Source organism: Giraffa tippelskirchi, chromosome 3, assembly GCF_054371585.1.
Source record: "Giraffa tippelskirchi isolate mGirTip1 chromosome 3, T2T-mGirTip1v1.2.pri, whole genome shotgun sequence".
Taxonomy (NCBI): domain Eukaryota; kingdom Metazoa; phylum Chordata; class Mammalia; order Artiodactyla; family Giraffidae; genus Giraffa; species Giraffa tippelskirchi.
In genome coordinates this window covers 27,836,973-27,852,011 of record NC_137277.1, presented here as the reverse complement: position 1 = coordinate 27,852,011, position 15,039 = coordinate 27,836,973, and the positions used below count along the sequence as shown (strand labels likewise).

At 57.3% G+C, this 15,039-nt stretch overlaps 1 protein-coding gene across 8 annotated transcripts in view; it reads left to right on the top strand.

Moving 5' to 3' along the window:
- PEMT (phosphatidylethanolamine N-methyltransferase) overlaps window positions 1–15,039 on the top strand; it is a 35,087-nt gene that overhangs the window by 13,500 nt on the left and 6,548 nt on the right. For 4 of the 8 annotated variants that reach the window (XM_081583478.1, XM_081583483.1, XM_081583477.1 and 1 more), the window contains exons 3-5: window positions 11,506–11,607; window positions 12,580–12,700; window positions 14,116–14,231. In XM_081583478.1, coding sequence (XP_081439604.1) covers window positions 11,506–11,607; window positions 12,580–12,700; window positions 14,116–14,231 — 339 coding nt within the window. The remainder of the gene's footprint in view (window positions 1–11,505; window positions 11,608–12,579; window positions 12,701–14,115; window positions 14,232–15,039) is intronic. The other 4 variants (XM_081583482.1, XM_081583481.1, XM_081583475.1 and 1 more) reach the window with 1 other exon arrangement.

The following is a 15,039-nucleotide window of genomic DNA, read 5'->3' as shown; positions in this document are numbered from 1 at the left end:
ACTAAGCATTGTTGTCACCACCTCCCCAAATGGATTTGATGTGCAGACTCCTGGGGGGGATGGGCGGGTCCACCCCACGTTTTTTCAGAAGTGGCAGCTAAGGACCAGAGAGGTCACTTGACCTGCCCAGGTCACAGAGCTGTGAGAGCAGAGCCAAGCCTGGTAGCCGGGGCTCCTGCTCCTGTGCGTTACCCCCTCTTCCCTGGCCTCCTCCTCCCCAGGGCCCCCCTTCTTCCCTGGCCCCCCTCCAGGAGGGCCTGCCCAGTGCAGACACAGCCCTAAGTGGCAGGCTGGCTGACCCAGCTGGGGCAGGACCAGGGGCCCTGCTGGCAGGAGAGGCCCTCCTGGTACCTGCTGGGGGTCCAGCCTTGTGGCCCTGCCCCCTGCAGCCTAGGGTATGCCTGCCGGGCTGGTGTGCACCCCCCCCGACAGTGTGTGGGCTTTCTGTGGGGTGGCCTTGAGAAGCAGCCACCTGGGAGGGGTGCCAGGGGGAGGAAGGCTCTGGTGACCTTGGGCCCATCCTTGGCTGCTTGGCCCCAGAAGCCAAGTGCAGCTGTGCCCCTGCCCCCTAAGTCCTCCCGGCTTATCTCTCCAGCCTGGGGAGGGGCATGGGCCTCTAAGCACACTGGCCTGTCCTGTTGCTGAGGCCTCCTGACCTGGACCTGGGTGGGAATTTTGGCTTCTCTGAGACAAATTTTGGTTTTCTCATCTGTAAAACAGGCACAGTCATCAGCGTCTCAAGGTTGGACTAGAAGCTCGCTTGCAGCTGGCTGGCAGCTACCACCCCTCCTCCTCTCCGGCCACCTGGCACTCTCCAGTGGCCTCTCCTGGTCACTCTTTGTGGCCGGGCTGCCTGGGCAATGGTGCCATCCTGCAGTGACAGGGCTCCACTTGCGGCTTAGCTTGCTCCATTGTCAGCCACACTTGGATGCCACATCGGTGTCTCTGGAGCCTGTAGCAGGTGGCTTGGAGGAGGGGCAGGAAGCGTGAAAGGGTCAGCCCTGACTGTGAGGCTGCTGCCAAGGGAGCGGCCAGGTCTCACAGGTTTGCTGGTGGCAGAGGTGAAGGGTCTTGGCCGCCTGAAGCTGTCTCCTTCTACTGACAGCCAGAGCTGCTGCAGGAGCTGCTTCCTGAGAAGCAGGCAGGGGAGAGGGGAGATGTGGTCAAAAGCACCAGGTTGCTCAGCTGGCAGGACCGTGACCTCCCTGAGGTGGCCCCATGGATGCAACAGGCAGGGGCAGGGCCCTGCTGGGAGCACCTCCGGGTTCCTCCAAAACGAACCCCGATAGCAGTGGGAGGGCGTTCCAGCGCAGGCTCAGCCCTCCCATAGCTGAGCCCCGACGGCAGCCTGGCGGCCAGGTTTCGGGCAGAGCGCACTGGCTAGGTCTTCCCATCTGGGGGCAGTTGGAGCCCTGACCCTGGTTCTCTGTCCCAGGTCTGAGCATGGCCTGCAGGGGGTCTCAGCGCTCAGTCCGAGGACACGGCGGGGACCTCACAGCCTTTTTATCCTCCTTCCTGCCAGGCGCCCTCATGTTTGAAATTGTGCAAATGGTGACTGGGGGGCTGGGACCCCGAGGGCCGTGGCATACAGGCAGGCGGCCCACCACCCGGTGGACGGAGCAGCGTGTCCAGAAGACATTGTTCCTGATGCAGATTTGACACCTTCCTGGGTCAGCGCTGACCCCCCTTCCCCAGGAGCTCGGAAAGTCAGGTGTGAGATCCAATGGCCTAATTTTAGACCTTGGGTGTGCATGTCAGAACAGCAGGAGAATTAGAGAGGGAACAAGGACAACCCGGCCTCACCCCTTGTTAGCTGTGAAGCCAGCACGTTCCCTGGGGTGGGGGAGGCACCACCGGTGGCCTCAGAGGCGGGGGAGTGGACAGGAACAGAGCTGCTCTTTCGGGGCCGCTCCCAGGCGGAGCTCAGTGGAGACACAGAGAGGGACTGGCCAGCGGGTGGGCCATGGCCTCCATTGCTGGAGGGCAAGTCACTGGGTGGACGAGGCAGGTTTGTCCAGCACCTCTGGGAGGAACCTGCTTCGGGCAATACTTGCCTGAACTGGTCAGGGAAACACTTAGGTCGCCCCGGCCCTGCTCTCCTTGGGAGCCCAAGGGCTCAAGAGGCTGGGGCACAGCGGAGGTAGGGGGGGCCAGGCTGGGAGGCAGGCCCGGTGCTCATCCAGTGGTTCTGACCCCTCACCTACTGACATGTCTGCTGCCCGCATCTCCCTCCTGGCCTGCCTCTCACCTGCTGTTCCCTCCTGGCCTGCCTCACCTGCTGTCTGGGGCTCCTTAGAATCGTGTGTGAAGTGCAGCCATGTCCACTGGAAGCAATAGTCATTGTTCCCTGGTGGGGGCCGGGCTCACCCTGAAAAAGCACACGACCCCCCATCTCCTTGGCTTTGAAGATGTAGGATCTGTCGGCTCCAACTCCCCTGGGGTCTCTGCTGTCTGCCCCTCCCCCGGGGGGAGGAGGGTCTCTTTTTTTGGTCTCTCTGAATTTAATATGTTGAAAGTTTAAATGTTGGCCACTCATGTGCATGGCCCACGGCCCACGGTCTGCAGATGGTGGATGGTGAGAATGGCTGTCTGTCCCCTGCCCCCAACCCTGGGCGTGCTCTGCGTCGAGGCTCAGGTGCACTGACATGCCTCCTGCTCCCATGGCAGGCCCAGTAGGCCCTTCATCCTCTCCTTCAGAAAACTGGGGAACGCTGACCTCAGAGCAGTTGTGGGAACCGGCCTGTGTTGGGGTTTCCTAAGTGTTGGGCCCTGTTCCCATGACCCCTCCGTGGGGACTTTGGCCTCCAGAGGCCTCTTAGCTCTCTCAGCCCCTCGTGGGGATGTGCTGTCCTCAGCTCACTGGGCTCTGCCGGTGGACAAGCGCCTGGCCTCAGACTTGGCCCATAAACAGCTCTAGAGCAAATGTGCTCGTCCTGCTTATCTGCCTACGTCCAGGATCCACTTCGGGACCTGGCAGCTCCAGGTCCCGGGGCAGTGAGGCTCTGATGGGGGAGGTGGCCGGGGGTCCAGGCCCTGTGTCCCGAGGCCGAATGGAGCCCGACCAGCCAGGTGGCTCGTGCATGATCCTTGACCCCCAGGTGCCACAGGAGTCCCTGAGCCCCTCGGGAGGCCATGCAGGCTCTTCCTGGAGATAGCGCGCTGCGGGCGGGACCGCACTGTTCTGTATTCTGTCTTGTGCATCCTCGGGGACACAGAGCCGTGATCACTGCCTCTCGCCAAGGTCCCAGGCATGTTCCTGCCCTGCTGGAGGGGGAAGATTAGCCCAGAACACGGTACTTTGACCCAGGCTGTACCCAGCGAGGAGAGACTGTCCCCAGTCGCACGGCTCTGTGAAGGGGATTGGGTTTCCATCAGGATGAAGCCTCTCTGTGCCTCTCTGCTGGGGGTGGGGTGGGCGGGGGGAGCCGCTGCTGCGTCTCCACAGCCTCTGGAAGGACTCAGGCCCAGGTGGTCCGTGGCCATGACCAGGACGTACCGCCTTGCAGCGCTCAGGCCCAGTGGGAAAGCACAGCTTCTGCCCAAGGAAGGGGTGGATTTTCTCAGCTGCAGTTGTAACAAGTGGGCAGCAGGTCTGGGGGGTGACAGCCTCGTGGGGAGGGGGGCAGTAGCCGGACACGGGGACCCCCATTCTGTCTCTGCCACTTTAACAGAAACTTACTCAGGTCCAAAGTAAAAGGCTAGGCTGCGGTCACTGCAGAGCTGGACCCAGTGCCGGGTCAGGGAGACCTCTGGACACGTCATAGATTGGGCATGTGTGTAGCCAGTGCCACCTCTACGTCCACTGCCTGATGGGCCTTCTGCCCGTCTTCGATGCCTGTGTCCACACCTTTGGCCACTGACCATGGGGTCTGTGGGCCACGAGCATGATGACTCCTCGTCCTTCTCAATGCCTCTTGAATCTTCCACCATGGGTCCCCCTCCCGCCTAAGCTCCCAGGCTTGTACCTGCTCCCCACTGGATACAGGCAGCTCCTGAGTCTGGTCTGTGGATGGTAGGTCCTGATCAGCCGCAGTCCCTGTGAGGTGGGGTGGTGCTGGTGGGGTGGTGCCGATGGGCCTGGCCGTCATGGGTTCCCTGGCTTGGCCCCTGTGTTTGCCCTTCTGACCTGCTGGATCTGGGGTAGGAATTTCCCTCTGTCTCTGGCTCCTCAGCTCTGCTGTCTCCTCTGGATGTGTGATGTCCCTTGTTGCTGAGACTGCCTGTCCCTGCTAGCACCTCTGGGTCTCCCTGATAAAGATACCTTACCTGCCAAATACCATGTCCGAGGTGTAGAGCGGAACCCCGGCCCACTCTGTCCACCCTGCACTGATGCCGGCACGCGGCCTGGCCAGCTGGATAGGGCTCGCTGGTCTGGGCAGGACAGTGCCCCGGAGCGTGGCAGGCTACCTGCTCCTGCTGCAGGACCCTTTTCTCTGCACTGTGTGGGCCTCCTTTTCAGCCCTTAGGCCTCCAGTGAGGGTCATCTGCCAGGGAGGCCTCCCTATGCCCCCCATGCCAAATTATCCTTCCTCCCAGCACCTGTTCTCTGGTGATCACATCCTTGGCGTGCCTGGCCCACACTGGAGGCCTCGAGGGCAGAGACCATGCTGCCCTGGTCTCCTCAATGCCCAGCAGCTGCTGGGAGCCTGGGCTGCAGTGAGGGGAGCCTGGCCCGGCCTGGGCTGCTCTGTAAACACTTCCCTCTGGTGCCCGTGGGTGCTGGATTAACTGTCCCGAGTCTCTGCCCCAAGGAGGCCGGGCCCCGCTGTCAGCACCTGCAACAGGAGGGGTGCTCAGCTCTGGCCCTTGAGGAACCGTGGGCTCCCCCAGTCTCAGGGGGCCACCAGGCTCAGCCCTGAAGATCACGTAGACTTGTGCAGAGGCCCAGCCGCCGGCCACCTCGTTTCTGTCCTTTAAAAGGAGAAGAAAGAACACAGCACCCAGTGGCCGGCTAGGCATGTGGCAGAGGGCACGACCCCAGCTCAGCACTGCAGCAGCTGAGAGAGCCCGGGTACGCCTGTCAGTACAGGAGCCCAGCAGTTTTCAGGAGCTCTGGGACTTGGTGGAGGCCTCGGGTCATAAGCCATGGGCTACAGCCCTCCCCTGGGATGGCAGCCCCTCTTCCCTTGTTACCAGCTGAACCCCAGAGGTGACCAAGGTGGTATTGATTCCCACCCCACCCAGGGTGAACAGTGGGGTCCCCCTCCCTGGGCTCACTTGGTTCCCAGCATCTTTGTGCTGGTCCTCGGCCAGAGGCTGGTGGCCAGTGGGACTGTGTATGACAGTCTGTCACACCCACCGTCCCCAGCCTGGCCATGTGCACACAGCCTCACTTTCTTCTGCTGAGAAAGTCCCGCTGCACCTGCCAGGGCCCCAGCTTATTTGAACGAGTGCTCAGTGAGTTGGTGGGTTCCAGGCTGCTGAGCAGCACGGGCCCTGCAGGCTCCTGCCATGACCGGGCTGAGTGACACACTCTCGCCAACACCGTCACTGCTCTCCATCCCCCTCATGGCTCCGACTGGGCGCCCGCACACGTAGAGGCAGCCACGGATGTGGGCTTTTAGCGGGTTGGGGATTCAGCCTGTGTCCACACACAGGATGCCCAGGAGGCTCAGGGAGGCCGAAGCAGCTCCTTGTGGCTCCCAGGCTGCTTGCGGGGGTGGGGGTGCCTCTGGAAAGACTCCGGGGTTCAGAAGATGCCACAGTAGGGAGCAAGGTGCACCATGTGGGCCCGAGGATGGAGGGGACAGGGCAGAGACTCCTGAGGACGGGAGGCAGAAAGAACATTGCTTTTAATTGGCAAAATTTACATCCTCGGAACAGAGAGCAGCCCGCGTCACCCGGGTCCCAGGACACCTTGCACGGTTGCTGTCCCCACGTCTCCAAAGCTGAGGACGTCTCCTGCCTCAGCACGGCCTCATTATCAGGAGAGGGAACATCATGAGCAAAGTTTGGAAGCAAAAGCAGGGCTTGTTCTGTGTTCTGGAACGAGTAGCTGAGTCACAGCTCACCCCGGAGACAGGGGGACAGGAGAGGCCGTCCAGACCCTGCGGTGGGGAGTCTGCATGTGGTGAGGGCGGGGCCCAGGTCACAGGACGAGGCAGAGAGGCCGCCGGAGGAGAGCCTCCCTTGTGGCCGACAGCATGCAAAGGGCGGGGGCAGCCCCTCCAGGTGGCAGAAATGGGCAGGAAGCCGTGGTGTCTGGGCAGATGGATGTCAGGGACACAGGGCCTGCGGCCTCTTGCATGGGCTGAGGGGCCTGGGGTTGACCCACGTGGCTGGGCTCTGTCTTGGTGGTTCTGTCTGGCCTGCCCGAAGTATCCAGGACTAGTCCAGCTCTGCAGGGTGAGGCTGTTCAGGGACCTGGCGATGGGCTGCCCTCAGGAAGCTGGCGTGCCGTGGCCCTCATGACTGGGAAATGTCCAGTGGGGCCGAGGCCCTGGGGCCAGGATGGCTCAGGAAGGAGCTCAGAGTTGTCACCTCCACCACCAGTGCACCTGTTCTCGGTCCTACCAGCATTTCTAGCTCCCGTGATGGAAACACTGAAGGCTTCTGCAGAGCAGTGGGATGCGTCCCCACCCCCCCCTTCCCTGGCTTCACACAGGCAAATTCCTGGTCTAATGGGAGAAGGCCGTTGGGCCCCCAACCTGCCCCCCAGGAAGTGGGGCTCAGTGCCAGCAAATCAGGGGTGGGGAATGCCTGGGGAAGGGATAGCCAGGAGGCCCAGGGACTTAGTGGTTAGAAACAGGCTCTGTGTTCAAGGGTGGACTTTCCCACTTCCCAGCTGTGTGGCTTTGGGTGGGTCACTTAACCTCTCTGTGCCTCTGCTCCCTTGCGTGTAGACTGAGACGCTTTTCTGGTGGGCAGTGGCAGGGACTGAGATGGTCCCCGGCAGGTGCTGCTCCCAGCTGGTGTTGTGTTCTGTGAGAGGTGCTGACTTCTCCCGGGAAGGCACTCTTGGGACCCCTCAAAGGGGGAACTCTGTCTTCGAGCTTGTTGATGCAAGTGTCTGACTGCTGCTAGGGTCCCCTGGAGAGTGCTGTGCATGGTCAAGCTCAGGGGTTGAGGAAAGCAGGAGCTTGGTTTTGCTGTCTGCCTCCAGCCATTCTCCAACCCCAGCCGGCCCCAGGGGTGTGCGATGCCATGACTGCTTCTAGGACAGCAACCTTCAGGGGTCATCCCATGGGTGGAGAGAGCTCACACACCAGCTAGGGCCCGAGGAGTCGAGTTTCAGCAGGGTGGTGAGTGTACCCCAAGGGGCCCAGGGCTGGCAATGGAGGAGCTGAGTCAGGGGCCAACGACTTCCGGGCCCCCACCTGTCCTGGAACAGCACAGCGCTTCTCCACAACCCCAGGAGTCTGGTGGAAGTGCAGACTCTGACTCGGTGGCCACCCCGCTGTTCTGGGGACCACGCTGGGTTTGAGGAACCCACTTAGAGGCAGCGGGAGGCCAGCCTCAGAGGGGAGGCAGCCAGGAGGAGCAGCACCCTGTCCCCAAGCCCTCCTGGCATCAGGACCCCCAGAGGGGGCTGCGTTCCTGACGGACAGGAACCTGTGCCGCTGATAACCTCAGGCCGGGAGGGCTCCAGGCCCTCGTCCCGCTCACACCCGGTGCCAGAGGGGCTGTCATCCTGGCTGAAAGGTTCAGGCCGTGCTCCCGCCTTTCTTCCTGGAAAAACAGTCCCACCAAATGCGAGGCCCTGCCTTGGCCAGCTCACTCGGGGAGGCCAGTGGTGGCCAAGAGACAGGCCCTTCCTAGCCCAACGCCTGGCCAGGTACGTCCTGGACGTGAGCCGGGATGAGGGCCCCGGCCGGGTGAGCGCCCTTGGTGGCCTGAGCTGGCCGCCTCCCTCCCTCCGAGCCAGGCCTCCTCAGGCTGTGTCACCTCAGTCCATGGAGACCTGCCTCTCTCCTGGATTAATTGTGAGAAGCACAATTAGGCAAAGCACTTTGCTCAGTGCAGCGCTTGCCCCTGGGGGCTAAGAGGATTAGCTGCACCCTCGGGCTCAGCGATGATGTTCTGATATTCCCCGGGGGGCTTCGCTGGCCCCACAGCACCTTCTCCTAGGCGGCTCTGGGCCCTGGCCCATCCTCTCTGGGCACGGGGCTCACAAGCAGGCCTCTCTGTAGCCCTGGCCACAGCCCCGCTCTGTCCCTCCTATCTCTGAACACTGAGGTTTCACCTGGAACATGGACGCTTAGCTGTTGATCTCTGGGGCCTTCTCCCCGCTCCCCCACACCCTCCCCGGAAGTCTCCTGCACCCTGCTTGTGGCCCCACTGGCTACCTCTGCCCTGGACCCCTCACCCCTTTCCTTTCTGTGTCGCTCTCCAATCTGGGGAGGGGATCTCCGTGCCCCAGGCCTCAGCTCCTCCCTGTCTGTTGGCAGGAGTCCTGCCCCCACCTACTCTGAGCCTCAGGCTGTGGACTGTGGGAAGCGCCCCCTGAGGGTCTCCTGTCCACCCTCCTGGGGGTTGCACAGCAGGGGGGGGGGGTGGGCGGGCACAGGCGCCCAGGGCACTGAAGCCTGGCTTCCCCCCAGCCCCGCAGCCATGTGTGCTGTAGGGCGCTGGCGGGGGGTGTGGAGCCAGCTGAGGTCCATCCACGCACAGCACCCGGGATGGCCTGGTGGCTGAAGGAGGGTGGCTGCAGAAGGCGCGCTTCCATATGGACAGGCACTGGAGAAGGCTGGACGGGGCAGAAACCGGAGCAAGAGGCTGGTGGGCAGGGGCGAGGGGAGGTTGAGGGGAACTTTCCAGGACGATGGAAGTGTCCTCTGTCTCAATGAATTTTATTTTACCTCTAAATCTGCCCTGAAAGAGTCTCTTCTTCTAAACTACTCTTATCTCAGAAAAAAAAAAAAGAAAGAAGCCTCCTGGCCGTAGGTGCTCATGCTGGGCTGACACTGATGTTGGTGTTAGTGATGGTGTCGGTGGTGTGTCCCGCCCAGCCTGCCGATGCCGGGGGAGGCCCAGCCACTTATCAAACCCACGTACCCACACAGCCACCCAGCTGTCACCAACACAGCCAAATTTCCTTGCTGGGGCTGAAGTCCATGTAAATATTGATCAGAGAGGGAAGCCTGGGTTTTGCTGTGTTTGGTTAATAGTTGAAGAGCCACTCGCTCCTTGGCTGTTTTCCCAGTGGCTTCATACCAGTGGGCCTTGTTTCATTTAAAATTTTAAAGAGATCCTAAAATGCTGGGTCATTCAAACACTGTAAGTGCAGGAGGAAAACCTGCACATTTAGGTGAATCCCTGAGGACCTCTCTCAGTAAGAAGTCTCCCTGTCTGTTTAGTGTATTGATTATGTAAAACTTAAAAACGGGCACTTGGGTCGCTTAAGCAAAGACCACGTTGTTGGGATGCCTGGCCCTGCTGGGCCTGGGGCTCTTAGGCCATGCAGCTGCCACGTGGCCTACTGAGGGTGTGACTAGCTTTCTTGTGGGGGTGCTGGGGGGCTTTCCAGCTGCCTCCAGGTGGGCATAGTTGGGGTGTCTCCAGCACTGGCCCCGTCGTGGGCCCAGGGAGGGTGGGTCAGACAGGGTGGGCTGCTGGTGGGGCCTCACAGCTGAGCCGTCCTCTGAGGAGTTTGCCAGTTGAGAGCCTCCAGGCCACCCTAGCCCAGACCCTGCAGTGGGAGGTGAAGGGCAGCTCGCTGTCTCCTGGGGTGGGGTAGAGTGATGGCAGCCCCGGCCGCACCCTGAGGTTTGTTCATCACACCTCCTCCTCTGCAAGTCAGGTATGTCTGAGACATCGCTACATAACTCAGGGTCTACAGATTTTCTAGTACGTTTTCCTCTAGAAGTTTTGTAGTTTCAGGTTTCATATTCAGCCTTCTAACCCGCTGGTGTTCATTTTTGTGTGTGGTCTGAGTTACGGGTTCTGCGTGTGACACCCAGCACCATTACCCTGTGTCCTCTGAACTAATCGCCCTCGCACTTGGTCACAGATCAGTCAACCTGACACACGTGGTCCTACTTCAGGACTCCCTGTTCTGTTCTGATGGTCAATATGTGTCTGCCTTTGCACTAGCACCACAGTCCTGATCCCGGTCGCTTTATAACATGGCTCAAAATCTGCCGAGTTGGCCCCCCTCTGTTCTTCTTTTTCATTTGTTTTGGCTATTCTGAGCGCTTTGCATTTCTGTGAGAATTTTAGAACCAGTCTGTCAATTTGCAGCAAAAAGCCTGTTAGGATTTTGATTGGGGTCAAGTTGAATCTATAGACTGATCAAGGAGAATAGACTTCTTACTAATGTTAAGCTTCCAGACCCACGGACACTCTGTTTATTTTATTTTTTTAAGATTTTTTTTGATGTGGACCATTTATAAAGTCTTTATTGAATTTGTAACAGTATTGCTTCTGTTTTATGTTTTGTTTTTTTGGTCTCGAAGCTTGTGTGGTCTTAGCTCCCTGACTGGGGATCAAACCCACATCCCTTGCATTGAAAGGAGAAGTCTTAACCACTGCTGGGCCACCAGGGAAGTCCCTCTCCGTTTATTGAGGTCTTTTCTCAAATTCTTAGCGAAGCTTCAGTTTTCGGGGTGCGCATCCTGCACTGTCTGTCAATTTCATCAGTTTGTGTAGGTGTTTGCGAGTCGTGCGTGTTTCACTGGACATGAGGTCTTCTTCCTGGTCTATGGGAGCATCTGGGGTGATGTCAGCGACAGGGTTTTCACAGATGCCTTGCGTTAGGACAAAGGTGTTCCCTATTACACCTTCCGCGCTGACTTTCTGTCAGGAAGGTATGTTGGATTTTTGTCAAATGTTCTTTTGTGTCTCTTAAGGCGATCATACTGTTTTCTTCTTATGTAGTTTGTTTATATGGTGAATTACATTGATTGGTTTTCAAATGTTAAACCAACTTTTCACTCCTGGTATAAACCTCACTTGGTTGTGCTGATGTATTATCCTTTTAGTATATTGTCGATTCCATTGGCTGATTTGTTAATGTTTTGTCTAGAATTTTTGCATTTTGTACAGGAAGGGTCTTTTTCTTTAGTTTTCTTGTGACGTTTTGGTATCAGGTAATGCTGGCTTCATGGAGTAAGTTGGGAAGTGTTCCTTCCTTTTCAATTTTTGGGAACAGTTTGTACATAATTGGGATTATTTCTTCCTTAAATGTTTGGTAGGATTCACCAGTGAAGCCATCTGGACCTGGAACTTTCTTTTGTGAAGATTTTTGACTCTATGTCAGAATATGTGGATGGGGATATAGTGTGTGCTAGTCGAACCCTCTACCTCTTTTCCTGCACAAGCTTTGATCACGTTCACTGGTGTCAAGTTTTTCGTGTATCCTTTTTTGCCCTTTTAATGTCTGTAGACTCTAGTCTTGATATTGAGAATCTGTGTCTTTTTTTTTCTTGCTCAGTCTGAGTAGAGGTTTTAGAGAACCAGCTCTTGGTTTCATTGATTTTTCTCTAGTGTTTTTCTATTTTCTATCATCGATATCCACTCCACGCTTTCTCCTACTTACATGGGTTTCGTTTTCTCTCCTTTCTCTAGTTTCTTGTGGGAGCTGAGACCAGTGACTGAGACCTTCCTTCTCTCTCCTGTGGGTGTTCAGTGCCATAAACCCTCCCAAGCTGCAGCATCCCACAAATGTTGGTATGTTGTGCTTTCATTTTCACTCAATTCAAAATCCTTCCTGTTTCCTTTTCCATTTTTTCTTTCACCAGGAGTTGGATTTTTGGGAAGTGTGTTACTTAGTTTCTAGATGTTTGGGGATTTTTTCAGAGAGCTTTTTCTGTTATTAATTTCTGATTAACTCCATTGTGCTCAGAAAACACAGGTTGTGTGATGGGGAACTCTGACCATGACTTGTTTTACTCCCCAGAATGTGATCTATCTTAGTAAACGTCCTGTGTGCACTTGAAATGAGTTTCTTTCCTGTTGTTGTTGAGTGAGGTCTTTTATAAACGTCAGTAGACCGAGTTGGTTGATAGTATTCAAATCTTTATCCTTACCTGTTCTATCAGTACTGAGAGAGGGATATTGAAATAACTATTTCTGTTTTGCAGATTTATCAGTTTTACTTCATGGACTGTAAGCTCTGGCATCAGGTGCATGAATGTTTAGGATGTTATGTCTTCTTGGTTAACTGTGAAACAATCTTCTCTATCTTGGTAATAATGTTTGCTCTGAAATCTACTTTGTCTAAAATTTCTACAACCACTCAGCCTCCTTTCCACCAGTGTTAGTAGGGTGACTGTCGTGCCAGCCTGTTGTGGTTAGCTGGTTTGCATCTTTATAAGTAAAGTGTATTTCATGTAGCCAGCATGCAATTGGATCATTTTTTATCCAGTCTGACAATCTCTGCCTTTTAATTGAGATGTTTGGCCATAAGCATTTAATGTCATTATTGATGGGGTGAGGCTTAAATCAGCATCCTTCACTCCTTCATGTCCAGTGTTTGGAAAGCCCTTGTATATTTGTCTGTTTTGTGTGTGTGTGTTTCAGGCAAGTGGGTAAATGCCATCCTTCTTGGCTAGAAGTAGAAAGGACAGCAATAATAAATGTCATTCAATACTCAGTCCGTGTTCAGTTCTTCTCGATTATGTCAAAACTATCTTGTTCCAGTTGGTGTGTATGCATCAGGATCCAAATGAAGTCTGCACGTTGCACTCAGTGGGCATTGCACTTGGTGGACATGACTCCCGAGCCCCTCACTTTCTTCCATGTCATCTACTCGGGGAGGACAGTGAGTCACTTGTCTAGTAGGGTGTCTGGGTTTGGGTGATTACCTCTTTGTGATGATGCACCCCACTCTGTCCAAGAGTCCCTTTCAGTGGCGGTGGGGGGGCCTCTGAGAAGCAGAGCAAGGAACATGCCTGCTCCCACTGCACCTGGTGGTCCCCGAGTGTGAGGGACAAGTGGTGGCCTGGGTCTGTGCTCCTCCCACTGGCCAGCAGGAGGGGTGAGGACGTGACTCCGTGGCTGATTTTGAAAGCATTACCTCGTCAACAGGGAGGGAAAAAAAATCAATGGCCTTTAAATCTGCATCTTGACATCCCACACCAGGAACAAGGTTTTGTGCCAAAGACAGCATTTTTGAAGAACAGCTGAGCCCCTCAGACAGAAAGGGTGCTAGGCTAGGAGCTGAGGAGCCACTCAGATTCTCCTCTTACGGCTGGGGTGGCCCTTCTGGTCTCTCCTGAGGAGCCCTGGCTTCCCCACATATAAATGGATCTCACCCCACCCACCCCAGGCTGGTTTTGAGTGTTAAGTGAGCTCAGGTGAAAACACTTAAAATTGTCAGGTGCTGAGTTGATGTTGGTGTGATTTTTACTGTTGGAATCTTGACATCCTTGGGTTCTTGGAAGCGTGGACGTCCTATCCGTCCTTGTGGCTTGAGCCTGGGGTCCATGTGTGAACACAGGCTGCTTCCCCTGGCCGAGGACACTTTACCCTATGAGGACCTCTCTTCACCCTTTTGTCGGCCCCGCCTTGGTCCAGCTACTCTGGAGGGGGATGGTCCCCCAGGCCCCCAGAAGGAACCATGGGCAGGTTCCTGTCCCGAAAACCGACCATCCAGATGCCCTCATGACTGAGAGTGAGTTGGCCAGCTGGTTTTCATGCCAAAGCGACAGGCAAGGGGATTGGGGACAGTAGAGACAGGAGGGGCCCTGGGGAGCCCCCTCCCACTTTGCTCCACCATTAGCTGCTGAAGGTTGAGAGTCTGGGCCTGGTGAATTTGGAAAAATAAAAGAAGGTTTTTGTGGCTAAAAAGTGAAAGCTCTGGGCGTGTAGGGCCAAGGGTCTGGGACAGTGGGCGTGTCCAGTGGGAGGGGGTGGTGCTGGGCTCCTCCTAGGCTCCCTCCCCTCCACTGTCTGTGACCCCACGACCATGGAGTGTGTGATTCCGAGTGGTTTTCGGACCCCGGGTGGGGAGCCGAGCTGCTCAGGGCTGCCCGCGGGTCTCCTGGCCTCCTCCTGCTTCAGTGTTCACCTGCTTCCAGAAGGACTTTGTGTTCTGTTTGCACAGGTAGTCCCCCGCCGCGGAGGTGGGCCGAGACCCCTCCCTGTACCCTGCCCCTGCATGACCCCCGCCATGTGACCCCCCCCTGACCCCCCCGCAAGGGCCCCTTGGGTCTCAGCTGCTCTCTCTGCACGTAGGTCGCGAGATGGGAGCACAAGACCCGAAAGCTGAGCAAGGCCTTCGGGTCCCCTCGCCTGGCCTGCTACACCCTAGGTGGGGCCATCCTGCTCCTGAACGTCCTGCGGTCCCTATGGTAAGGACCCCTCCCCTCTCCCGCTACCTCCCACCCCAGGCCCCTGGGGGAGCCCCCTCCTCCGCCCCACCCCCACCCCCACCTGGGAAGAGGCGGGAGGTGGGAGGCAGAGGCGCCTGGAGCCACCGCGAGGGACAGGGGCGGGGCGGGGCGGGGCGGGGCGGGGAGGGACTAGGCGGGGGCTGCTCTGAGCCCACCTTCCCCACCGGCTCTGCTAGCTCAGAGAAACCCCCACTTGGCCTCCACCTGGAGAGGTGGCCCCACACAGCGAGCAGTGACCTGAGTGGGGAGGGAGGGCAGCCAGGCCAGCTCGGTGGAACCCCTCCACAATGGGGTTGGCTACTGCACACCCCCTTCCTCCCCCAGTTACTCTGAAAACTCAGCTTGGGGGGGCGGGGAGTAGACCCAAACAGCCCCACCTGGTGGGCAGCCCAATGCAGGTGCTACCCTTCAGCTCCATTGGCTGTTTTCCTGCATTCTTCCCTAAGGAGCCTTTGCAGGCACTCTGGCCCTTCTGAACGAGTGATGAATGAATGAGTGAGCACAGAGCATCCCCCATGGCCCCTTCTCCCTGGCTGTCACCGAGGGGGCATTTAAAGCTCCTGAAACATCCGCGTCTCAGGAGACAGGACCTGCTGCCTGTTTCCCTTCAACAATGTGCTATTTCTAGTTCTTGTGTATTCTTGGCTTCCTGAGTCCACCATGAAGGGAAAAAAAACCCAGGACCCCAGGCCCAGCCCCACCACTGTTCCTATGGGGTGGAGTCCGGTGGTCCCTCCTACCCTGCAGGTGGGCTGCACCAAGGTGG